We start from the raw sequence: 19712 nt of genomic DNA on the forward strand, positions 1-19712 counted from the left end.
GAAAGGACACTGAAACCCAATAAGCAGTGATATTCTCATTCCGCTACGAAAACCTCAGCACAGAGCTCCCAGCCTTTAATTTGAATTTAACTTACGGTGAGTACCTTACAGGAATAAGAGGGGAATTTCTTTGTTTTGATAAAACCAGATCCTAATCGACTACACTGTTAAGTGCCTTGGACAAATTCTCCCCTTTGTTCACAGGAGGCAAAGCACTAGGTATGTGCAAGGTCACCCAGTGCATGCAAAGTTTTTTGCAATTGGTACGACCTGGGATGGAGCTGTGTATTTTGAAAATGTAGCTAGCGATGCTCTAGAGCGTAACATGAAGCTATTGATGCTCGATACTCTCTCTGAAAGTCAAACAAGTAGGGTGTTGATTTCATCTGGAATTTTTCTCCTCAATAACCTACATGCTATTATCAGTCCCTAGACTAGCAGACCTATGAAAACACAGGATTTTGAAGCTTTACTTTAAGTAAATGATCTAAAGAACAAGTAAAGGCACTGACCAGTTAAGGGAAAGAACCCAAGATTCCTACTAATTTATTCCTAAATTCTGTATTAGTTATCTCAAAGCATTCATTCTTCAGGCCCTCTGTACGTGCATTTATTTTTACAAAGTCTACAGGAGATAACTTGTACAAAACTAGCTCCTAGGAAAAGATAATTCTACAAAAAAGAAAACCTTTAAAAATCAACTTGTGTTTTTGCCACTACTTCCTCACTGCTTTTTTAATGTCCAAAGTGTTTCCAGTAAAGAAAGGTGGAAAATATGAATGAGAATGTTGTACATTATTGTCAACAAGAAAGAATTAGGCCCATTCAGTGGAACGCATTAATAAATACTTAAGCTTAAAAGAATACTCAACACTTGAATGATATGAAAGCTATCATTCAAAATTAAAGCAAAGATTGAATTTACTGACACACAATATTAGTGAAGTAAATGTACTTATCCAGGTTACTAAAAGAGGGAGGGGGATAGAAACAACAGTGGTATTTCCAGGACAGAGTAAAAGAAATCCAAAGAAAATGAAGTAAAGCAACAACACAGTTAATAGCAAGAATAAAATCTGAAAATTAAAGCAGTCATTAAAGATGTAGAGTTACATGGAAATGTAATTATTTACATGCAGATGACTGCATTCTAGCAACTACCACAGTGAAATAAGTAGTCTTTCACATCTGATGATGGTGGTATCAAACAAAATATCCTGCTGATTTCTCTCCCCTCACTTTTGCGGATCCCACCACTTCCTTTTTAAAGGCTTGATGGTAATGAGTCACTAAGGCACGAGGTGGTGCCAGAGACAAAGGAATATTCAATGAGACAGGTTCACTGACTCACTTGACTCACTCTTGAGGCAAGAGCAGAAATGACAAGCCAATAAAATCTCATAAAATCACAAAATACAGATCACATAAATCACAATATACAGATGTTGCTATTATTTTTGTTGTATGAATTCAACATCTGACCCTTAGTTCCATACTCCTCAAGACATTTGTCCTCTTATACTGTATTTCACCATTTACTAGTTGTATTGCCAACACCAATTAGCCATAGGTGCAGCAAGAATTTATCAATACACACAAACACCACACGAATGTTTTGTGGAATGATAATAAAAAAAAAATGCTGCAAAGTTTAACACGGTGAAAAGCAAAATCACATCATCTCCAATGCAGACAAAACCATTTGCTACACTAAGAAGTTACTAAAAAAGCTGAAGCTGTTTTGCAAAATTTAAATATAAAACTCTGTAAGAGCTTTATATAACATAGTTTTGTTTGCAAAACAATAATACATGCTGGTTATTCCAACAAGAAAAACGACCATAATTCAACTCCAGTGCTGTTGATACTAACTTCGTCACTGTTGTTATCTGCAAGGGAAAAAAGGTTTTCATTCATTAATACATTTTTTGCTTCTTGAAATATTTATTATAGGATCTTCCAAATCCAAGCTCTGGCAAAGCCACATATACAGAGTCAAACTTTAAACCATCAAGAGAACCTATAATGGAAAAACTTAGTCCAGCTCAGCTAAAATTTTGAGTGAAGTCTATGGACATCTTACCTGTTTTAAGCAGCAAGCACTTTCTCAAGTGAGAGTTGTCAAGAAGGTCTTGATAAAAATATAATTGTATACAGCCTAGTGAGGCCAAATTGCTCTTCTTTTATGCCAGGAGTAAACAGGGGAAACAAAACTTCCTTCCCCATCCTGAAGTAAAGGCAAATAGTTTATATCCTGAATGAGATTAGGGGGAAGTTAGGAGGAAGGAAGGAAGAAACCAAAAATTCTGAGTATGACAGGGTACTGTGTCTGGAGAATTGTATTTGCTCAGCAGAGCTAACTATAAACAAGATGCAAATATACAAGTTGTCCTTTTTTGCATGTTTGTTTGTTTTTGAAAAAAGGAATACAAAACAGAAGCAAACTGGATTTTTTTTTTGAGATTGATCAATTATTCTAAACTTCAACTTTCTTGATATTTAAAAAATATCTTCAATTCCACTTAAAATGGGGAGATGGTTTTATTTATCAAACTACAGCATCTACAATGATGCTTAAACAAGTAAAACTAAGCAAGCTGGGTAGCTGCAGATCAACATAATCACTTTAAGGTTTTTTTGTTCACTTGCTTTTGTATTCTACTTTAGGATTGCAAGACTAGTATTTAAGTCATACTTTAGGTCTAGCTAAAACTCTGCTGTAAGAAAGATAGCAAAATAAAGTTTTGTTGATTTGTAGTTGATGCTTTGTTGTTCTTGCTGTTTGTTTGTTTGTTTGTTTTTCCCCAGCTCGAAGTGCTTTTAAGATTTCCCAAACCAGACCTGCATGGCTGGCAACAAGACAGGGATTTCCTAACCTATCAGTGATGATACTCCTCAGTCACTATCATTCATTCACTAAACATAAGGCAGGGCAGGTACCAATGTGCACCCAGTGACCCTATCTTGATCATTAAGTGCTTACTTTATGCCTCCAGCACTTCCTTCCAGGAGACTTAATTTTGTTGCTATTGCTCATTTTTTTCCTTACTAATTACTGCTTTTGAAGGCTCCTTACGTGTTACTTGGTAAAGCAGCATTCCTAGAAGGAGAAAGAGTTTGGCAACGTATGATCAAGAAGCAAGTCCTTGGGATCTCCTGCTTTCATCCCATCTCTGTGCAGTGTGGACTCCTGCCATCATCTATTTAAGACTAGCCTTAAAGTCACCATGGCAATGGTGTCAAATAAAATGCATACGGGCAGCTTTATATGAATGTGTGTATAGAAAATATTCGTACGGCAATATAAGGGGAATAGGTGTGTAAAGAAGTGTTTCTCCCCATGAGAAGACCACCTGAAACTGTGATTTATTTTTTTAGTTGATGTGGATGTGTACCTTTCTGTAGGTTTCTTCATATACTTAGGCTCAGAGGAGATCAGATGAGATGGGCACTGGGCCTACTCCTCCTGCCCCTTTCCATTGAAGGATAGGAAATACTAGCCACAGCCTTCAGGTTTTAAGTTTTTGAGACTGAAAATAAGCCAAGAAAACCCCAAAAGCAAGAAGATGGTCAATACTGATCAACATCAAAGGTCACTGATCCTTCTTGACAGGCCACTCTCCACCTCCGAGTGCCTGCTGCTTTCAGCCTCCATGTTGGGACCCAACAGACACAGTGAGACACAGGTGTCCAAATGAATGCTGGGCTTGTTGCGAGGTCCGAAACACATCGTGATACAACCCATCTTGGTGTGGTCTGCTGTAATTTAGGTGTGATACCATAAACTGGTATAGCTTCAGTATTAAATCCTCACAGACTCAGCCCTTCAAAACACCCCTTTTCCAAGACATGCTATTCCTCAGAGATTTGCTTCTGGCAATTGGATGGCACACCCCAGATGTGTTTTACTCAGCCCTCGAATAAGCCCAGCTTTTTTCCTGTGAGGAAAAGACCCTCACAGCAAAAAAAAAATCCCACCTACCCATTTTGCTGTTTACTGTCACCCTGGTTCTCTCTGAATCCTCGTCGCGGCCCCTCCGCCACCTCCTGGGCACCGTCGCCGACATGGCCGCTCGGGGCGGCATTGTGCGTGGCGGGCTGCCGTGGGACATTAACGGCAGGTTTAGCAGTGCTCGGCGCGGGTGGCCACCCGTCAGCGTTAGGCTTGGCGTTAACATGCAGTCCTGGTGCAGCAAACGGGGCCGGGGCGGGGGGCACGGCCGCCGCCTGGGCTGGGGTGAAGGCGGAGGATGGTGATGGGATGGAGGTGACTTTTGTGGAGGTCACAGCTCCGAAGGGCCTCGGGGTCTTATTGTAAGCCACGCTGGCTGTGGCAGTGAATTTAGGTGCAGCAGCAGAGGCAATGGGCACAGGCTTAACTACTTCTTTAGGTTCTTCCTATGTGAGATAAAAAAAAAAAAATACACACACAAAAACACACCAACCACATGCACATTCCTCAGAACATATTTTCAGTGCTGTTGAGAGAGGCAACCTGCCTAGTGTGAAGTAAGAGGAATGAACATCACAGAAGCAAGCTTTACCAAGAGTGTTGTCAACAAACACATGGAAAAAAATGAGCCATGCATTTAGGAAAGGGAACGACCCAAGCATGCACAGTCAGTCAAAATTAAATCCCATGATGCTAACTCCTCACATCACATCCAGAACAGACAACTCACAAATCAAATTCAAGACAAACTGAAGAACCACACCATTGCAAAACCCACTGGATAATTCATGTGGAAAAAATTAGTGTTTTTTAAATTCCACATTCCACCTCTCAAACCCAATTCAAGATATGCACGTTCCCAATATGCAAACAGCATGTGCATGCATACGCACACACACTATACATCGATTTGTTGATAGGGGCCTCAAGGGAGGAACGAGGGGCCCTTCAGCTCATTTATTAGAGGCTAGTGCTTCGGGCCCAAGCTGGCTTTTCAACTCCACTCGACTACAAGGACAAAGGCTTCCCTGGCCAAACTACAGGCTGGCTCCTATCCCTGCTTCAGACACTGGGACAAGGTGCCACTTGAGTGGCTGAGTCACAACTTTGTAACTCAAGGTCGACATGGGTTATAGTTTCCAGATGGAAGAAGAGCAAGACTGATACCATCTGACATACTAAAGCCACATGTGAGAACAAAAGTGTGGCTATCCTGGGGTCAGAGATGTGAGGGAGCAGCCATTTGTTCCTTTTTCTCTCGTTCTATAAATTTGTTCTCTTTAGAGCAACTGCAGATGGGGAAAAAAAAAAAACAATCCTTTCACACTGTCCAACCTATTCCAGAATATTTTATCAGCTTTTCTTAAACATAATCTCCACAGAATATTTTTTACACACAGGAGGAAGCATCAGCTCTAAGTTGTTCACAGAGACAACTGCCGTCCAGTGAATGTTCAGTTTTGTAGTTTGTCAAGTTTGGTGAGATGCCTTAGAGGGGGAAGGAAGCCCCCTAACTCATTTTAGCATCTGAGAATGTTTATTTCTATTCCGTCTGTCCAATGAAGTCTCCATATACACTCATGAAATCAAAACTCTCAAAAAAACATTAATTCAGTGGGTTGTTTTGTTGTTTTTTTTATTATTATTATTTTTTGCAAGAAGCTGAATTTTGACAAGGTAGTGCCAAACTGCGTGCCTTTCAAATCAGGTCTGGCAGAACAGTAATACAATTATTTATGTCCACTTAAGAGGATTTTCCAGTATATGCTTGATGAGAGGGATGGCCAGCCATTTGTAACCATTTTCAGGTTTGTAAATAGACTACTTATCAAAAGGGTTTTTTTGAAACTGTTGCTTGAGGACATAACATTAAAAGAAGTCAAGAACAAATAAATCCCCAGGGCTCTAAGTAAAGTGAGGTGAATTGTTCTCTGAAACTCTGTATTTAGATAAGCTTCTTTCAAATACAAAGGGGGATTTCAGTGCCTATTAAAAAAAAAAAAAAAAAAAGGAAGAAAAAGAAACAGTGCCTATGAAAAAAAAACTTACTACAGTTTTTCTCTTAAGGATATAGAAAAACTTCAGCTTTATCTTTCTAAAAAAAAGTCCCAAAAGTTGGAAGATAACATTTATTCACTTTTTTTTTTTTTCCTTTTTGATGATCATTTGCCAGGTCTCTTGATTCTTTTTGGAGTGAGTGAAAAAAAATATCACTCAGATCCAAAAGTTGCAGTAGTCTTAATGTAACACATGGAAATCAAGCACGTTATATTGAAAGGAAAGTTTGAATGCTAGTGCTTATCAACAACAGGGTTTGACAGATGGGTAACAGTGCCACATGCTACATTTCTCAGTTGTGATGATGAACTTACCTTTGGTACATGAATAAGATCAGGTTTTGGTACAGAAGCAACTCTGAAAGAGAAAAACACACAATTGTAAAAACAAATGCTTTAATATTTAAGTAGTTCTCTTTCCCAACTCACTATAAATTATAGTATATAATTTATTATTATATATATAATTTTTATATAAAACATATAAATTATATATAAATTATATCATTTGTTTCCTCTAAGGGAAACAAGAAGTATTCTAGTTCAACCTACTCCATCATAGTTAATATAGGGCAAAAGCAAAAGCAAACTAGATGAATTTATCCAGATACAACATTAGGAACTCTAGCATTTGTCAACCAAGTACTAATTCATTTAGAAATTCATAATACCGTATCACCAGTCAGGAGACATAGTCAAAATTTGCTTATTGCTTTCCTCCCTTTCATAAGAAAATACATCACATAACTCAAAAGTTCTGGTCAGATAAATTGCATTTTAAAGTGCATAACCCTTATCCAGGCTTAAAACTGAAAGCTTCCTTTTAGAAGCTTTTAGAAGCTTTAGAACCTTTAGAACCTTTTAGAACAATAAAAATCCTTCTGAACAACTTAGCAAATTAAATAACACAGGAACTTTTGGTACATTCTCTGGTCTTCAAAGGTAAACTTAATATCACTTGAACTCCACAGTAGATAGCAAAAAAATTTCTTCCAAACAATGAGTACATTGAAACTACCACTGGGTGGTGGGAAGTAAAGGAAGTATCATAATGGAAAGGGTGAAGAAGATAAAGAATTAACAGATTCATTATACCTAAACTGAACTCGCAATATGTGATAGGTAAAAACATCTTACTTGATTTATTGTCTTTTCAGATTTGCACACATGTATGTGCAAAAACACACACCCTGAATTTTTTTTTTTAAAAGCAATAGAACAACAAGAAATCCAACCCACTGACATTTTGTCTGACAACACTGCTGCTGATACTTAGTCTTTTCTTGCTGTTCTGGTAGAAAAGTGCCTTCCTGCCACATTTCAAAACATTTCTGGCCATATTTGGTAGCTGCTCAGAAAAGCTGGCACCTTTAATGGTCCAAGCAACATTAATCATATCCTGCCTGAAATCGTGCAAACTTGATTTCCTAAGAATCTTCTAAAAAGGGGTTTGCTGAACTGAAGCTGAGTTATCATATCTAAAAGAAAGTTTGCCAATGAGGCAAAAAAGTTTGTTTGGAGAACAGGCAACAGAAGCTACATTTTAATTAAACACATCTACCGTATAAACCAGCCTTAATACTCTAGCAGTGAAAACATGGACAGCTAGATTTGAAGTAGGCACGCTGTCCCATATAAGTGACGTCTTCTCAACTTTTAACAAATATCTTTTTTCTCTGTTAATAGCTGTTTAAAATGTTTACTTCATTTACTTCTTCCCTGAAAGCCATTTGGCCCACGAGGCCCATCTGATACCAACAACAGCCTTCCTGTTGTTCAGGTCCAGCAACTAGCTTATAAAAAAGGGAGATGAATATAAGCCCACATGCTACGTTATTAAAACAAACAAAAAAAAAACCAAACAAACAAACAAAAAAAACGGAAAAAAGCAGAGAATAACGAAATAAACATAAACCAATAACTACAGTTCACAAGAATATCATTTTCTGCCCTTTGCCTTCATCATTTGTGCATCGCCGATGACACGCATCATGTCCACATCAACAATAATTCTCAGATAGAGTGTTTCCCTGCTCTGAGGAAGAGGTCTGTTCTCCGGTTTCCCACAGAGTTTGCAGCCTATGAGAATACTGACCTCTGGCCCTCCAAAGCACCGGGGTGCATCGTTAATCATTCCTAATTGTGGAGATGTCAATTTGCAGCGACAAAAGCAACAAGAAGAAAAAAAAATGCCAACACATATGGAAGCTCTTCTTTCTTTTTTAAAGACTAGAGTAGAAGGGAAAGTGTATCTTCTATATTTTAGGCATGCGTTTTATAATAAAGTAACTTGCAATGTTTTTTATATTTATTAAACTGATCTAACAGTTAGAAGTAGAAAGATATTCACTATTCAAATCAACTCCCAAATATCATGGCTAAGAAAAAAAAAATAAGTTTGCCAATACTTGACGCTGAAGTTTCAGTCTACAAGAGAAATGCACTTAATTAGTTTTAAAAAATAATTAAAGTTTGCAATGTATGAGATGGCTCTGCACTCACCTATACAGCACTTAACAAAAAATATTTCAAACACTATTTCTAGATGATCTGAAGAGATTCTTCAAAATTAGTCTTTAAAAATGCCATTAAAAAAAGGGGGCGGAGGGGGGGAAGGGGGGACTTGATAACTACAATGTTTCCAATGTCCTTTTAACATTGGAGCCAGACAGCATAACATTGCTTTATTTCCCCCAAACATACTTGAAACAAGGACATAAATTTGCGTGTCCCAGACATACTTCAAACAGTTTAGCTTGGCCTTGTTGACTTCAGACCATAATCAGACTAAAATCTGTGATTTATCCAGCATTGCATAAAGAAAATGCTCACCCAGCAAACTGAGCCACCAGGATCTGAATGTGAAAAATGCACGGTGGTTAAACAAGACAGTACAAGAGGAAAAGCACAGTGCAAGTTGAAGAGCAAAACATGTCCAAGTCCAACACATACATTTAAGAAAATACTTGCTACAGTGTTTACATCCCGACTATTGCCCTTGGAATTGGGAAGGATATTACAAAATCTGTAGAGCAAGAAGTAATTTAACTACAGAATTTTGCACTTTTTTTTTTAAGCTGTTAGCATGTAGTTTCCCACCTAGCAATTAGATGTGAGGATTTTGTGCTACTTTGGTTAAGCAGGGTGATGCAGAGTGATACGTGATGACAGAGGCTTTCGGAAGGAGATGACGTTCTTGCCCTGTTACTACTCATTAGAAAAGCAGGACAACTTGAAGCAGGGTATTTTCTGAATGATTTAAAGCTGGCAGTTCAGTATATAAGTTTGTGTAATATTTTTGGTAACATACAAACAAAACAAAGACATAAAAGCTCAGTATAAATGCTTATTATAAACAGTGCACACAAAAGACCTTGGCTAATGGTTGCTGGAGCGAGTTCCAGGCTTCAATCTCCTTACACATTATTACAGACAGTGAAAATACAGGCAACAGCGGTCAGTTACTGACAGCCAGGATACTGAAAATGAAAGTGCACAATGTTTGTGCACACTTTGCCATCACAGATGTTTGTTCTTTCAAAAAAAAAAAGAAAAGGATATATTTAGTCTGTGTAAACAGCTTATTTCGAACAGACAAACATGATCAAATTTGTTCTCCAAACATCCCACAAGCTGTTCCTCTCTGATGAATACTTTTGTGACATTTAATGCAATTCAAAACATTCCAACTTCCAGCACAGCCTTATTAGGGAAATGAATTAGTCTGCTGCTGCTATAAGCAGCGTGCCCCGCAAAAACTGTTCATTCTTTAAATTCTCCGTTTATTCATTCCCGCCTTCCAAGTATTTCACCCACCAAAAAGACACAAACAACATAACTGAATCCTTCCATAATCACTAATATCTGGAAACCCTCAGCTCAAGCTATGAGTCCAATTTGGTACGTCATCTCTACAAATCGATCACCAACAAAAACACTGTAATCTCACTGATTAGCGTTAATTAATAGCGAGAATTAAATTCAAGGCAGAGCAGGATTCTTCAGAGGTCCAAGCCCCTGGCTGATAAATCCATAAAAGCTTTATCAAACCTAAAACCCAGAAGAAGAGTTTCAGATTTGTCTCTCCTGAACTCCATTAAGGTTCCACCATCACCAGTCTCCTTAGTAAAGGCACTACATGGTAAACCACCAGGAGGTATCTGCACTCATCAACCCCTTTATAAACAAGGGGAACACAGAATACCTGCAATAAAATAGGTATTGTGTTTGTTGTTTGTTTTGTTTTTTGTATCTCTGTAACTTAAAGAATTGCTCAAACTCTAGTCTGAGATACAAGAGAAGCTGCAAAACCTTCATTCATAAAATGAAGTCAAGGCTGGAAGACTTTCTACAAAATTGTATTTGTTGGTCTGAACTAAAAATTTCTAATAGGAGGAAAGAAGAAAGGAAGGATTATTTTTTTCCCGTCTCATTTTGACAACTAACTCCTTCTTCAGGGTATAGTTTCTGGCAGCAGACATTACATCCCTGAAAAGCCAATGGTCAGATCTTCTTGCTGAAAACCTCATCTTTTAACAGTTTTACCACTGTAGCCTGCAGTTATGTTTTTTTGGTTGTTGTTGTTTTTGGTTTTGAATCATTTTATTTCTAGACAGCAACCAGCTGACAGGGCAGAAAGCTAAATGCATTTGCTCTTCATAAGATAGCCAACCCTCACGAAAACAAGAAAATGACAAGCAGAAAATGTTTAACATTATATATAACAAGCTATGACTTTTAATAGAAGCTATCTGAACAAAAACAAATGCAGATGTAATTTAAAGCACAGAAAAAAGAACAATCCAAATATTTTTTTTCCCTAGTCCAAAGCCCTTTCCCCATTGCAGACATAATTCAGTTCTTACTAATTCTGTATCACAAGAATGGAAGAGAAGAAACATTCTTAAGCTTGCTTCTTGTTGCAGCTTATATATTATTGAAAACGTCGGCCTTATGTTAAAAACATGAGTCATCTGCCAGGTAGTATACCTTGCAACTACACTCCCCACAGCTTTGTAGAAATGCACCTGCTGCCCTGGGTGACATGAATCGGCTACATCGGTGCTTCAGAGATCTTGCTATGACAAGCACCTGCAGCCCAGAAACTGCAACCCCATGTACATCCCCACACAGAGAAAAGAAGAGGTAGCCAAATTATCGTTAAAGCACTGAAAGTTGAGAACTGGGAAGCGTTGCAGTCATTGCAAAAAGGAGATGATTTTGTTTTCCCTCTTTAAAAAAAAAAAAGTGCAATGTTTTTCAAATCTGTACTTTGGTCATGGTGCTTGGCAGCATACCAACAGGCTGCTTTGATGACTGTCAATCACATTCTTTGATGGCTGTCAATCACATTTTCTCTCCTAAGCCATTATCTGTTCTATTTTAGTACATTAGTCTTCATTTTGTTGTACATGTCAAATAATGACAAATGTGGAAGGAGGAAGACTGAATGCTCATTTGCTTTTTTAAAAGATAGTGGTATTTCAGATGCCAGGTACATCAAGGAGTCTTAGTGCTAACATCTTATTCTGCAAGCTAATTCGTATATTAAAAATGCATATTTCTCCTCTTGCCCTACAAAAACAGACTGCAAAGCTCTGTCAATTCAAATATTAAAATATAAACGCCAGTGTGAGACACAATTGTCTCAGCTTTAAGAAACAAAATGTTGAAGAGAGTTTATGTTGATGCTCAGTTTAAATCTGAAATGGCAGAAAAGGAGCTCTTTAGTTAGGTGGGCAATTTTTAAACAGCTTGGATCTTTAAACCCAATTTTGAATGAGTTGTCATTTAGACTTTCAGGTTTCACACTTTTTGTTGAGGTATATTTAATGGAGTATGTTGAGAATACTGGTATTTATTTCTTCATAGAATAGAATGTCAAGATAATATTTGTCATCTCTGAAACAGTACTTTGTTACGTTTAGCCTAGGAATATTAGTTTATGAATCATCCAACACATATTTCATTTTCATCAAGTTTAAGGCTGAAAATTAATATATTGTAAGCATCAGCATTTTGCATTTGGTATATGCTATATATGTTCACATCCCCAGACCATGCACTCCTCAGCACTTCGGATTAAGATGAAGCATAAAGCCAGGTAAAAGAAAGAAAAATTATGTCCTTGCTTTGCTGCTCATTTGATAGTCAGCCAGATCAAACGTAGGTCCCTATTGAATTTAAATAAGGTTAGGGATTTCATTATTATGTGCTAAAATAAGCAGTTCTGACATTTTAGGAGAGGAAGAAACTGCCCTCTGCTTTGGTATTCCTGCCCACAAAGGATTAGTTGTTTTCAAGACCTCCCAAAGGCAACCACCGCTCATAGTCTCATTCCTGTGGTCTGTGGCAACCCTACTGAACGCATTTGTAAAGAGAGTTTAAGTGCAGTCAGATAATATTTTATTCTATTAAGGCAAAGCCAAAAACAAACTAAAAATTAAGGGAAAAAAAATACTGTGGAATATATCTCACCTTCTGACCGACAAAGGTTTTCAAAACCATGCTTTTCACTCTTGCAATGGCAGGAGATTTAGAAACCTGCAGGTATCATGCATACAGCCAGACTGGAGCAGGAGAGGTATGTCTGTCTGTACCTGCCCATGACTCCCCGGCTAGAGTCAAGACAGGAAAACCATCCCCTGTATCAAGCATGGTATTTGTATTACAGTCTTTCCAGCAGATCTGTACACAACTCAGGGTGTCCAAGTCCTGTCATCTAGTTCAGGAGGCAGGGATCCTACCTTGTCACTGCTTTGCTAGTCACAAGTGATGGGAAAAATGACATCTCATCTATAAGATTTGCCCATGCATTTCCTTCAGTGACGGTGGTCATTTCTATCAGTTCTAACTTGTTATAACTAATTTTTGTTATTTCTTTGTTTAGCATCCTACAGCTGTTTTGCCAAGTAACAGTATCTATATAATAGTTAAGTGCAAATATCAAGACAGAACAAAAAGCCTTCAGCAACTATACCCGGCTTTCAATAGTGGAATTTATACATTTAATTTTCTTAGAATTAGTGTCTAATCAATGCTTCCTAACACAGCAAGCTACCTTTTAAAAATAACCAGCTTAATGAAAAGCACAGGTCTAAATGACTCACAGACCTAGCCATTCCTCTAAAACCTTCAAAAAAAAAAAAAAGCTCAACTTCATGCTGACTTCAGTCTGGCATCAAATCTAGGTTATAATTTAGGATATTCTACGTAACAAACTATTTTTTCCAGTGCCTACCACACTACAGTGACTAATGTTTAAATTACCTCCTTTGTCCAAAACACAGTCTAAATGAGTTTGAAAGTGCAGTCACATGTATTTTAACTGGAAATTCATGACAAAAAAAAAAAAAGTTTTTCAATCCCAACATATCCTTATTAGGGATTTTTTTTTCTTAGTAATTGCATGATTGGGAAGGAGCATTTATATCAAATTTTCTCTCTCAGATGAAGAAACTGGAGTGTTACAGAGTCATTAGACTTATGTTTCACATCTTATGGGAGTTCAACGCATTTCTCGTCTACCAAGCAGCTCAGCCATTCACAAGTTGAGTACACTGAGACTACACTGATAAGTGTATCACTTCTCCTGCCCCTCTGCACCCCACAGCTGGGGAGACAGGAGATGGTGACTGTAGAGACAGCAAAGCTGAAGCGCTGTAAATCACATTGCAGAATTGTTGCAGGATCAGTTTAATGAATATGCACTTCCAAGAACTTCACTTGTCCGCATTGCATCCACCTTTTGTCCTTGCTTTTGTTGGCCTTTATCACTTCCATGTATTGTTCATACGTTTATATATTTAAAGTCACTGGTTTAACAGTATGTTTTGTAGATCTAATATGTTGAGAAAAGTTATTTATGTCTTGACATGATTAATACAGCTTTAGATGTTTAAAAACTTCTATTTGAAAAAAGCTGTATAAGAAAACCTCCAACTATTGTATCTGGAAGGCCTCAGCTTAGAGTTGGCCAACAGGTCTGACCACACCTCCAAAGGTAAATGAAGTCAAAGAGCAACTGCCAGAGTAAGATCTGCAGCTGGAAATCATTTTGTCTACTGCAAGAGCTCAGCAAGAATGATTGAAAAGCAGTAGTCATCTCAAATAGCTAATTCCTGTAGTTAACAAACCGAGGGACCAACTATAATGGAAACACTCATGCTAAGTAAAGGTGTATAAAGCACACTGCTGTAATTCTTTTGTCATTTGCAGCAACCGTGAAAGAGAAAAAATGAACAATCCCATCTGACTCAGGCTGATGCAGCTAAGTAAAGAGGTCTCCCTTCCCACAGCCTAGCTCTAGGAAAGTAGCTTTTACCCTTCTCTGCTCCAAAAACTTCAGGGATACCATTCTCAGCATGTGCACAACATATGCGGCAATTAACTGTTTTTGCGAGCAACTGATCACTGAAGCTAAGCTGATGCAAAACTCTTGACAGTAACAAAACCCGTTGACATTTTTCACAATGCTTGCAGTGCTTGCTTCACAATGCTGCAACCGCTACTTCTGCTCTAAAACAAGACAAAAATAAGCAAGCAACTACTCACAAGCACAGTAAGTATTTTTATTACCTCATGGGGTTTTGTGGTTCAGTGCCACAGACATGACTTTCTACTGACAATACGCTGGAACTTTTCAAAGGCAGCAATTTTTTTCAAAAACAAAACAAAACAAACAAAACCCCCAAAAAACTTTCTACAGAATTTGGCTGCACTAGAGAAAATATTTGCATTTTAAAAGAGGTTTTTTGTTTTTTTTTTTTCCTTGCAGGTGAATAACAGACTGAAAACAAGTGAACTAAAAGCAGATATGGAGAAAGAAACCTTCCTTGTTTCTTTATGTCATGCAATTATCATCACTGCAATCACTAGCCTCTCCATGGGGCATAGACTGTTAATTATTTTTCTTTCCTTGTGAAGATAAGCACCTTACCACCTTTCTTCCCTGTAAATAGGTTATAACTTGACTGCAGCTACCACTTACCTTTCTGTTAGATGGTAGAAGTGATGCATATCTAGTAAAACTTTCAGCAGTTGCTCACAACTTGCATTTAGCTCTATTTCAGACCACTAGAAAAACACGTATGCCTGAAAACCTGCCAGTTTTTCCCAGCATTACCACAAATCCTATCTTTCTTACTCTGTTACGCTTTCATGAGACTACTATCTTTCACGAACACATTTATTTCCAAACACTCAGTCTTTAATACATTCTCATTATCCTGTCTACCAGAGTGAGGTAGAAAGAGCCCTGCTGATGAGTCAGGACACTACAATTTTGATACTCAACAGCTGAGAGATGATCTTGCATGGCACAGGACTGGTTTTATTTAAATGGTGTCTCATTTTTTCCTGTGGGCAGATGCTTAGGAACAGTTTACCTAACAACACTGGTCACTTGACATATTTACTTTTTTTTTTTCTTTTTTTTTCCCCCCTCTTATCTTTACATAGCACATTCACATATTTCCAAATGTTACTATCTGGAATTGAGAAATCAAACATTTACCTGCTATATGTAAATTATTAGCGTTATTTAGCTATCTCTTTTAGCTAACTTCAACTATTTTCAGCATATGATGGGCACAGACCATTTTTAAACCCTGTAAGCTTCTTTTAATCCATTTAGAGACAACTGTCCCCTGACAGATCGTCACATACATACCCTTTTATAATTAAAGAATGCCTACAAGTTAGCATCATAAACCTTGCATGTTGAAGAGATGTGCTTTTCAGAGGAAACTTAACAGGTGCTGGGCATATACTGCAATTGAAAAACAAAGGTGTAAATAGAAACAAGTAACATTATTTGTGGCACCCAAACAATGAGATGAGTGTTTACCAAGGGAAAAATGATACAGATTACAGAGCAGACCAAGGTAGGTTAGATCTGGGTGTCTTTGGGTCAGGTGAGCTGCCTGTAAAATACCAGACTTTGAGCAGCAAGGAACCCATCGCAGAGGGAACACAATGAAAATGATCATTCTCCCACTCTTGATATTGAAATAACAGGAACAAAATGAAGTTGATTTTCAAAAGAAGAATTAAAATAAAGGCCATTAAGTATATCACACAAGCCAGAAAATATATCAAGCGCAAAATCCCGAATTTTCTGAGAAAAAGGGAACAAAATTTCACTCTCAAATATATTCAGATACTCTTCAAATTCACAGGTGAGAAGAGTTGCATTCTAAGAAATGTTTCCACTCTCCAAAAATGTAAGCTTTTCCATTTCTCTAGCTTTGGCCAGGAGCACAGGAAGCACCACTGTTCACGCATGACTGCCAAATGATTGCCAAATCCCAAGGCTACTTCAGGTTCTGGGAAGGAAACCAACAGTGCTTTGAAACATTTTGATCAGAAAACTTTTGGACCCGGGTCAAACAGCCATTATTCAAGCTTGCTGTCTTTCTGGCAGTCTCATTAAGCTATTGAATTCAATGGCCATTTGACTGATGCCAGTACTGGAGAATCAAAAGTAGCAGCAAGAAGGTTTTGCCTAACGTTTGCAGAAAATCATTTCCTTGACTTTCTGATGTCTTCCTATTAACACTTCTCTTCATGGAATTAATACAGGGGAGGGAAAACATCGCTCAGTGTCCCAAAGCACTACAAGCAGTACAGTCATGCTAGCCTCAAGATGTTTTTAATCATGCTGTTTGGAAATTGGTCACGCAAGCAAAATGAGACCTCTACCACTGCTTTCCTTAGGAAGTTAGTCAATGCACGCAGAGCACATAAGACTTCTAAAATGAAACTTCTCCGGCAGAAGTACAGGCTTCCCCTGATATTTCCTGGTTTTGGACCTTGACATCTTTGTTCTTGGCCTTCTTTTTGTGACATGACTTCTTGCAGTTGAACCAGAGGACACAAAAGGCTTTCTCCAATGAAAACTCCAGTGGAAAATGCAGCAGAGACAGTATGACTGGCTTCCACCGCGGTGAAAGAATTTCTTCAGTTTCACGTTCTGGTCCTCAGAAACTCACTGGCACGAAACATGCCTCAGAAATGGTCCAAAGAGCAACATTACCTGTTCCCACCAAAAATTTTTATAGCTCCACAATGGCATGCTAGAAGAGGCTTGAGCATGCCAGCACTTTTGTTTCTGTTGTTAGTGGTTTGTTATGGCTTAATGATTAAGTCACTTAGTTTTTCTTATCTGTACCCATCCTACATTTAATGTGTTTAAACTAAAAGTAACAAGTACCAAGCAAATACCTCTGACTACATAAACAAATGGGAAACTAAACAGTTAGTGTAATACTATAGGAAAGCAAGCACAAAAGAAATGTGATCATTTTTTACGCAGGCAGTAACACGTGTAAGAGCTGGCTCCTCAACCTCAGGTTCAGTCACTGGGATGGGAGGTCTTTGAGCGTGTTATAGCCTCATTCTATGTAAAAACCAGTCCAGTAGCTGGATTAAGTTGCTGGTATGTACAACTTAAAGGGTCTTGCTTTTTCAGTGAATTGAAAATGGTAACTCTTCTGCACTGCCCACAGAGGCCAGGCTTGCTCCAACCCTATAACCATCACCAGCATAAAAACAGAGGAACAATTCTTCCAAAAAAAAAAAAAAAGAACAAACCAATTCTTCCATATCTACATACATCATTACCTCTTTTAATATAAGCCTTGCAGAGCCTAGATTACCGATTCCGTAGAAAAGGGCACACGTGGACACAGACAGCTTCTCTGGCCACATCTGAGTGCCTTGCCCTTCAGTATTCTCACCTACTCCCATGTAAACTGACTCAACATTTGCCCAGGCACTTTTGGCCCATTAGAGGAAGGAGCAACCAGGCACAGTCTACAAACAACATTAATCCAGCTGAAATTATGCACTGTGCATTTTGCAGATACAGTTAAAGCCTGGGAGTTTCCAGACACCAAAGCAAAGATACTGTTCATTCGCTGTACAAGAAGGGGTTTGGATTGTTTTCTTAATCTCTGCTAGTCTGCATACCCAACACTCCCTTGATAACATATAATCAAGGGCTGATTTCCTCAAACAATTGCATCCCTAAAGATTCTCTCTATTCTTAAGAAAAGCATATTGATACACCCATGAGTGATCTTTGGACCAGACAAGTACATGTACTCTTGGGCGTGGAGGAGTTTTAACAGCTGCATTGTTCTGATGCAGCTGTTCACAATTACTGGCATGTGCTGCGAGGCCAGTCTGATTACAGCTTGTTTCATCTATATATAAATGCATTATTTTGCTCCTCAAAAGTTTGGCATTCAGATGGTAACTGTAAGGCTTCAAAACTGAAGCCTATCTGTGATGTCCCAGCTGGCTATTTTAAAGTGTGCCAACAGAATTAAAATGTCACTAAAGATCATGCCACTCTCTGAGGTATCTGTGTTATTTTAAGACTTGGAGATAAACTGTGGCCAACACCACATTGTTTCCCTAAGTCTTTCACTCAATAGCTATGGACATAGCTTAAAATAAATGAGCGAGGTCAACACCACCACAATTTGCATGCTAATTAATGAGCCTCTGAGATTCCAGAAATGTATTGGATGGGTTGCACAGGTCAAAGCAAGAATGGAAAGAAAAGTTTAACCTGAGATTGTGAATGGCAAATTGCCCTGGAGACCATTTTCAACATCATTAGAAAGAAAATCTGCTGAGAGTGGGGCTAAGGAAATGTTTAAATTCTTTACCTAAAGTATGGGAGCTCAGGAAGTATTGGACCACCGACTGCAGAAAATCTTCCTTACAAGTAGTTGCACGTTAATTTGATAACAAATGGATCAAATGTAGTATATGAATTCTCTTTTACTAAAAGATGAAGTTCTGGTGAGCCATGGCGTGGGAGTGCTACTCCTTAGTCCAATGCTGAAAGCATTTTTCAGGGGAAAAAAGTCCCAGACCTCAGCTGCTCCCTACAATGCTTTCTAGGCATGCATTTGACTTGGAGCTAGGACATGAATAACGTGAAACATTGGTCTCTGTACAGTAAATTACACTTCTTGGGTGATCTCTTTCGACAAATATGAAAAGTTCAACTGTCCAAATATATTTTCTTAATGCATTTATGTTAAGCAGATCAGGAACCAGTATTGTTTTTCTTGGTCAACTGCTATCTCCAAGAGGAAACGTCCACAAACATGGAGAAAATACTTTAACGATCTGTGCAAGGCTTAAGATTTCTGCAATCTCATGCAAAAATGGGAAAGCAACTCTTCACAGACTTGTGTAGTTAAACAAAGCTTGGGATGGATAGCAAGGTATGGAAGCCAGAAAAGAAATGCTTTCTTCTGGTCACCAAAAAGGGTCCAAACATGATATCCCATGGTCTTCCTCACTCCAGCTGTGTCCAGTAGTGGGTGGCCACATGCACAACACCTGACTTTTGTGACAGCTCTCACCAGGGTTGGTCCTTGCCTACCCATGACCTTTCTACAAGGCTTGGCCAGCCCCAGAGATGCAGAGTTTGAAATGTCTGCAACCACTTCAGCTCCCCGATCCCATACTGAAACACTTCCCCATCCACCATCACAGAAATACAAACTCCTTTTGGGCCCTGGAAACATTTCTGCTGCCCCCCCCCCCCGCTTTTTTTTCTTGTTTTGCATCCCTCTCTGACCATTAGCAAGCCACAGTAACCTATATCAGGGGATAGTATTGGACCACAAATGGCATATACTGTATCTTCATTTCCACATTTTTCCCTAAATGGGTAGCAG

General features: G+C 38.4%; 1 protein-coding gene across 10 annotated transcripts in view; it reads right to left on the reverse strand.

The window, feature by feature from the left end:
* PDLIM5 (PDZ and LIM domain 5) overlaps positions 1–19712 on the reverse strand; it is a 132189-nt gene that overhangs the window by 53842 nt on the left and 58635 nt on the right. For 6 of the 10 annotated variants that reach the window (XM_080592162.1, XM_080592161.1, XM_080592158.1 and 3 more), the window contains exons 4-5: positions 6325–6367; positions 3983–4098 (exon numbers count right to left, since the gene is read on the reverse strand). In XM_080592162.1, the coding sequence (XP_080448288.1) occupies positions 3983–4098; positions 6325–6367 (159 nt within the window). Of the gene's footprint in view, positions 1–3982; positions 4399–6324; positions 6368–19712 lie in introns of all 10 variants that reach the window. The other 4 variants (XM_080592159.1, XM_080592160.1, XM_080592157.1 and 1 more) reach the window with 1 other exon arrangement.

The sequence above is a fragment of the Anser brachyrhynchus genome (genome assembly GCF_964034855.1).
Source record: "Anser brachyrhynchus genome assembly, chromosome: 4".
Taxonomy (NCBI): domain Eukaryota; kingdom Metazoa; phylum Chordata; class Aves; order Anseriformes; family Anatidae; genus Anser; species Anser brachyrhynchus.